At 33.8% G+C, this 6,661-nt stretch overlaps 1 protein-coding gene across 4 annotated transcripts in view; it reads left to right on the plus strand.

Moving 5' to 3' along the window:
* Positions 1 to 2,321: 2,321 nt before the first annotated feature.
* The window catches only part of LOC135674129 (probable serine/threonine-protein kinase At1g54610), a 7,633-nt gene continuing 3,293 nt past the window's right edge, over positions 2,322 to 6,661 (plus strand). For 2 of the 4 annotated variants that reach the window (XM_065183619.1, XM_065183621.1), the window contains exons 1-4: positions 2,518 to 3,580; positions 4,820 to 5,104; positions 5,190 to 5,507; positions 6,449 to 6,661. The exon at positions 6,449 to 6,661 is cut by the window's right edge and continues 15 nt beyond it. In XM_065183619.1, coding sequence (XP_065039691.1) covers positions 3,086 to 3,580; positions 4,820 to 5,104; positions 5,190 to 5,507; positions 6,449 to 6,661 — 1,311 coding nt within the window. In that variant the 5' untranslated portion in view covers positions 2,518 to 3,085. The other 2 variants (XM_065183618.1, XM_065183617.1) reach the window with 2 other exon arrangements.

Genomic DNA, 6,661 nt, shown 5'->3' on the forward strand with positions numbered 1-6,661 from the left:
TCAAAATCTTGATATTTATTATATATTTATAAGAAAAAAAATCCTAATTCATCAAGGACTTATCTTCACTAGAATTCCTTTTTTTCTTGAATCTCTAATTCAAATCATAATCTCCAAAAACAATATGTTAGAATCTAATTATGATTCCTCCAAATAGTTTTGAATGTAATTAAAACCCTAAAAGTTACTTTCCAACCAAAATTATATTAGTGTTTGTCTATTTAACATATAAGGAGATTTCTTTATAGAGTTGGATCTAAATTATTGAATTGCCTATTTCAAACAATTGCCACATAATTTTCGAGTGTGTATTACAATTTCTTTTTAGCATTTGAATGAGATAGATTGAAGAAAATTTTAATGCTAACAAAATTGAATCACTTTAAACTTTCTAGCATGCTTGATGACCAAATACCTAATTGAAAATAAAAAGAAAAGGATAAAAAGAAGGCTTATATGTCTATATGGAATTTGATAAGCTAAGTATATAAGGAAAGAAGGCATTAAAACTGGAGAAATAAGAAAAATTGTGCAAAGAATATAAAAGAGGAGTTGCAATTTGATTTTTGTTTATCTTTAAAAACCTAACTATTTGAATCATTATCTTGCATTTTAATTCGATTAAAATAAGAGACCCAATTGTTCTCTGTTGATTGTTTTCTCTCGAACTTATGATTCAAAGAGCTTTCATGCATATATAAAACAGTTTAAAATATAAAGGTCATATATATATATATATATATATATATATATATATATATATATATATATATATATATATATATATATATATATATATATGTAAAACTTTTTTATATTTTTAGTATGCAATTCCTTTAGTTTCGTGTATAAGATTTAGAGATTCTATTATTTATATAAATATATTTATAGGTTACATTTGGGAACATATTCTCATTTTTAATATACTTTCGAAGAAAATGGTTTGAGTGAATGTGCAGTTGTGAAATACTTTAAGTGTTTAATAAATAATAGATAAAAACTGTATTTTAAATACACATTGATGTATGTGTTATTTAGTAAAATTATATTTCAAAAGTCCATAGAATATTTTATGATAAATTTATATTTTTAATAGTTTAATATTTATTCAAAATAAATATATATTTAAATTGATAAATAAAAATAATAGAAATAAATGTATGTATGTATGTATGTAATCTTATAAAAATTTGATATGGCCCAAATATATAATAAATAAAAACATAATCATATATAAATATAAAATAATCTTTATAAATAAATAAATAAAATTCTACCTTTATAAAAATATTTATCATATTTGTTTCTCAATATATCATCTTGATAATCTTAAAATTTTTGATAGAGTCATAGGATATTTTTAGAATTTAAAAGATTATAGTAGCCTTCTACAAATACTAAAATGCTAATACTATCCCATCAGCATTTGAATATTTTTAATATAATATTTAGACATTTAAAAAAAATTATCAAATGTCAATTGAAATGTGCATTGGGCCTTAGTGCACATTTCAAATATGTTCTTCATAATCCCTTTCAATCTTGCATATTAGAACCTATGCCTATTTTTTTTATTAATTTAAGTCAATCAAACTTACTAAAAACCTCTTTTATTTTTTGAAGTCTAACACAATTCAGCATATGATTCAAAAATTGGAAACCAGTGATAGAACTTTTTAAATATAAAGAAATATTAAGGGCAATGTTATTATTTGATTTGGGGTAATTTGTCCGAAAAAGTATATTTTTTTTACGCTTTCCTCTGTTGATGTCTTCATTTTTAGTTTTGTCATTTGATGTCTTCGATTCTTTTGATGCCATTTGTCATCATCAATATCTTTTTCTCCTTTCATCACGACGATGATACCATCAAAGTGGTCAAACAAAACGAATGTGATTAGAATATAATAGAGTAGAAAAAAAAGATGATAAGACGATAAGACCCTATGGTGAGATGAAAATGATGATAGAAGATATTTAAAGTATTAAAAAAATTAAGGACACTAAATAAAAAAAAACTAAAAATGGGATTATAATCTAACAAAAGCCTAAGAAAAAAAATAAGGATTTTTCACATGAAAAACCGTATAGATAAAAATATTCTGTAACGTGATATGTTATTGTTACTTTATTAGCAACTTAATGCCTAGTGAAATAATATATTGAGAATTCTCCAACAAACAGATCTAACTGGAGAACTAAATAACAAATGTAAGATGTAAGGGTTTATATATATAAATAAAATAAACCTTTAAAACGTTGAAGGATCAACATAACAAAAACTAGTTGGCGCGCACGTCACTGCAGTAGAGAGAGGGAGAGAGAGAGAGATAGAGATAGAGAGAGGAGTCCAACCCATCGGGGCTGGGAGATGGCAGGAAGAAATCGACAGGCTCGGCGAGATGTGAGGGCGACGGGGAAATCCGACAAACACTCCGCTTCCGTTGCGTTCCATCGAACCTGCCATCTCTGTTTGTTTCAGTCAAACAGTTACAGGGAAAAAGGTAAGTTTTGAAGCTAATTATGCGATTTTTGTTTCCTTTCCTATTTTGATCGTCTTCTCCGCCTTTCCCTCGGGCCTGTTCACGGCGGAAACGAAGAAAAAGAGCCACCTGCGGTGCGGAAAGCTCCGCCGCACGACGATGGACGACGAATGATCCGACAAAACCACGGATCAGTCGTCTCCCCTCGTGATTCCCGAGTCAAGGTGGAATCCTGATCCGGTTCCTGCGATCCCCACGGCCGCTTTCCTCTGGGGTTTGTCGGTGGCTGGGGTTTCTGTTCCTCCATCTCCGTGGGGATCCGATCGTTTGTTCCCGTTTCTGGCTAGCTCTGAAAGGCGGCACATTTGGTTCCGGTAAATCGGTGCATCGAACACTCCTTGCAGAATTCGGAAACGAGATTGATTCTTTTTGTAAGTTTTAGGGTAAATCGGTGCGTTTTACCGGAGCTTTCCATTTGAATGTCTGGGTTCCTTCTTTCTTCCTGGAGAGATTTGCTTGATGGGATTTCAATGGTCTTGCAATCTCAATTCCTGAATGAATGCAAATGGAAATGAGGTAGAGATTGTCCGAAATTTCTGCTTATGGGCTGCCTGTGTTCCAAAGGACTCGTCCTCGACGAAGATGGTGTGACACAGAGAGCCACATCCTTGAATCATCTTGTCTCGCTTTCTAAGAAGGACGAGGTCGTGGCTGCCATCATCAACGTCGCACTCAGCGGAAGCCATGGTAATTCAAGATTCTTATCCAAATCGCGGGACAATGCAGACACCGGCAGCTCGTCTTCTTCATCCTCGGATGAAGAAGAGAAGAAAGATGCCACAACCTTCGATTCCACGAGGGAAGGCAGGGCGCACCAGAGGCGGGCTACTGTGGATGTTGGGGCACATAGAGATGGTTCCGGAGTCATTTGTGTTCCAAATAACATAGAAGATGATTTGGGGATCGTCGACGTGCCCGACGGTATTGCAGGAGAGCATGCTGCAGCAGGCTGGCCTTCTTGGCTGGCGACTGTCGCCGGTGAAGCTATTAGTGGTTGGTTGCCCAGGAAAGGAGATTCGTTCGAGAAATTAGACAAGGTTAGGGTTTTGAACTCTGCCTACACTTTTGAATGACTCTATTTCTTCTTCATGTCTCTAATGCATTTCTTTTTTATGCTTGGTTTTTAGTGCTATATAGATGGAAATATCTACAGAAAGATGTGACATTTCATTGATATATTCTTTTAATATGTTGGTAAAACCTTATCTCAACTTGCTTGGTTGGTGCAAAGGGAAGCATGAGAATTGATGATCTAATGACTTCAACTGGGGATTGGATGCATAGTGAGTTTGATAATCTAAAAGCAATTTTTTCTTTTTAGTTTGTTTATTATGCCAAAGAATTCCTTGTACTTGGAACTTGTTGATATTCTTCTCATAATGCCACTAGATCATGATTTTTATTATAGAAAGTAGAGGCATTATTAGACTCCCTCCATTGAATTAAAAATCAAACTCATTCTAATTGTGAAATCTTCAGTAAATCTAATAACTTATAAAACAAGTAAGATAAAAAAAAGAAATATTATCTGGTTTACGTGGATGCCTAATATGGTGTGTAAAGCCAAATCACTATTGACAAGTAAAGTTCCTGCTACAACCATGATGCCTCAAATGATGTGCTAAGTTATTTTAATCTTGTTAATTAAAAATGTGGATCTTCTAACTTTCCTGTAGAAACTGAAACTATAACCAAGAAAAATGATTTGATGGAGAATTCTGAAGATGTTTATTAGAATGGATTATTTATTGTAAACTTACTATTGACAAGAAACTTTAGATAATTCTATCTTCCAAGATGAAGGTTCCAGTCAATTTTTGTGAAAGAGCCTTTAAGCAGAATATTTGATCAGGATGCTCCGCTGTTCAATTATTTCTTATTTAGAATCTCATTTCTGGGGAATTGTTTTTTATGTATGGATTACCATTGTTCAATATCATCCTTTAATACAATTTTTTTGCCTCACTCATAATTCATGGAGATTGAATTCGACTAGGAAACTAATACATGAGTTTTTTGAATACTTCATTTTTAGTTTGTCTTCTATCTTCGATTTTGTTGGACAGGGATCTGAAAGTTTTTGCCGAACATGTTGTCAGATAAATGTAAGACCGACAGATATAATCCCCAATGGGATTTTAGTATATTTCTTGTTGTGAAATCTGTTTCACATGGTTTGATCCTCAGAATTGAACATAAATTATTCTAGTTCGTGGTGATAGTAACAATCCTTCTCATGTGGTCATTGTTGAAAACTTGAAATCATTCCATTTCAGATTGGAGAAGGAACTTACAGCAATGTTTTCAGAGCCCGTGATCTTGAGACTGGTAAAATTGTTGCCCTCAAGAAAGTACGATTTGTTAACATGGATCCTGAAAGCGTCCGCTTTATGGCAAGAGAAATTCATATACTGCGTAAACTTGATCACCCAAATGTTATAAAGCTTGAAGGTATAGTAACATCACGGATGTCGGGCAACTTGTATCTTGTATTTGAGTACATGGAGCATGATCTTGCTGGGCTCTTAGCAAGGTCTGGTCTCAGGTTCACTGAACCACAGGTACTTTCTATCACAACCTTAACATATGTGTTAGAGCGAACATCGGGGAACATGTATCCTCTGAACATCTTCATATCAACTGTAGGTAAAGTGTTATATGAGGCAGCTACTTGAAGGTCTTGCTCACTGTCATGGGCGTGGTGTTCTGCATCGAGATATCAAGGGTTCAAATCTGTTGATTGACAACAATGGCATACTCAGAATAGCAGATTTTGGACTTGCAACATTTTTCAATCCTGAGCAGAACCAGCAGTTGACAAGCCGTGTGGTCACCTTGTGGTATAGGCCTCCTGAGCTTCTGCTTGGTGCTACAGAGTATGGTGCTGCTGTTGATTTGTGGAGCTCTGGTTGCATCCTCGCAGAGTTGCTTGCTGGCAAACCCATCATGCCCGGAAGAACCGAGGTACGTTGAGTTTCTACATTTTCCATTACTGTTCCGTTATAGTAGATGTTATAAAAGCATAAGCAACCATGAAATCAGAAGAATTTTCTAAAATGTTTTGCAAAATTCAATTAGGTCTAAAATGTTTTTACAGAGTGTGATGCTGAAAAGTTGTCATTTCCGACTAGAAAAACCTCATTTGTCTGTTGGCATTGCTAACTGGACTTTGTCTACCCAAAAAATACCACTTGACCTTGAATATGCCATATATTATTCTGAAGATATTTCAAATTTTGTCATATTCAATTACTTATAGCATGACATGCATTAGTTAATTATATTAAACATTTATAATTACATGTTAAATATACTGGCTGTGCTATCATAACCTTACTGAAAAAAAGGATAATCCAATTATAGATAGAATCATATGGTCATTAGTTTGATTGCCTTGCCCAAACAGTATTTTAGATTGCACTATAATGATACACAACTAATTACTGTGTTGTTCTCAGAAACACATTAATTAACAATGAAACAATATCATTTTTATGCTATTGCTGCTGGGATCATAATTTTCTTTTCATTGATTCTAACTGAAAAATCAATCATAAACACCTCCTTTGTCCTTGTTTCCTTTCTTTTATCCTCAATTTTCTTTCTTGGACGTGCTAGACAGCCAAGCATTGTTAATTTCACATGGTGAATATATTAATCCGGAGTACCTATGTATGCTCCTTTTTAGGAGGTACTGAAGTAACAAAAGCATTATTTTTCATCAGAGAAAATTCTGCAACTTTAAAGCTTAACATACTGATATGGCTAAAGTTCAATTTTAGGCAGATATTTTTTGGAGACAATTTAATTTATTTTTTCCAAATGCAGATTAATTTTTCATTGGAATCTGATTTATCCTATTGTTTCATTTCTCATTCAAAATGTTGACGGTCAAACTGTTTTAGGTGGAACAACTGCACAAGATCTTCAAGCTGTGTGGTTCACCATCAGAAGAGTACTGGGAGAGAGAAAAGCTGCCACATGCAACCGTATTCAAACCTCAACATCAGTATCGACGCTGTTTTGCTGAGATCTTCAAGGATTTTCCACCTTCAGCTTTATCTCTCCTGGATTCTCTTCTTGCGATAGAACCAGAAAAACGGGGAACTGCAGTCTCA

The sequence above is a fragment of the Musa acuminata genome, chromosome BXJ1-5 (assembly GCF_036884655.1).
Source record: "Musa acuminata AAA Group cultivar baxijiao chromosome BXJ1-5, Cavendish_Baxijiao_AAA, whole genome shotgun sequence".
Classification (NCBI taxonomy): domain Eukaryota; kingdom Viridiplantae; phylum Streptophyta; class Magnoliopsida; order Zingiberales; family Musaceae; genus Musa; species Musa acuminata.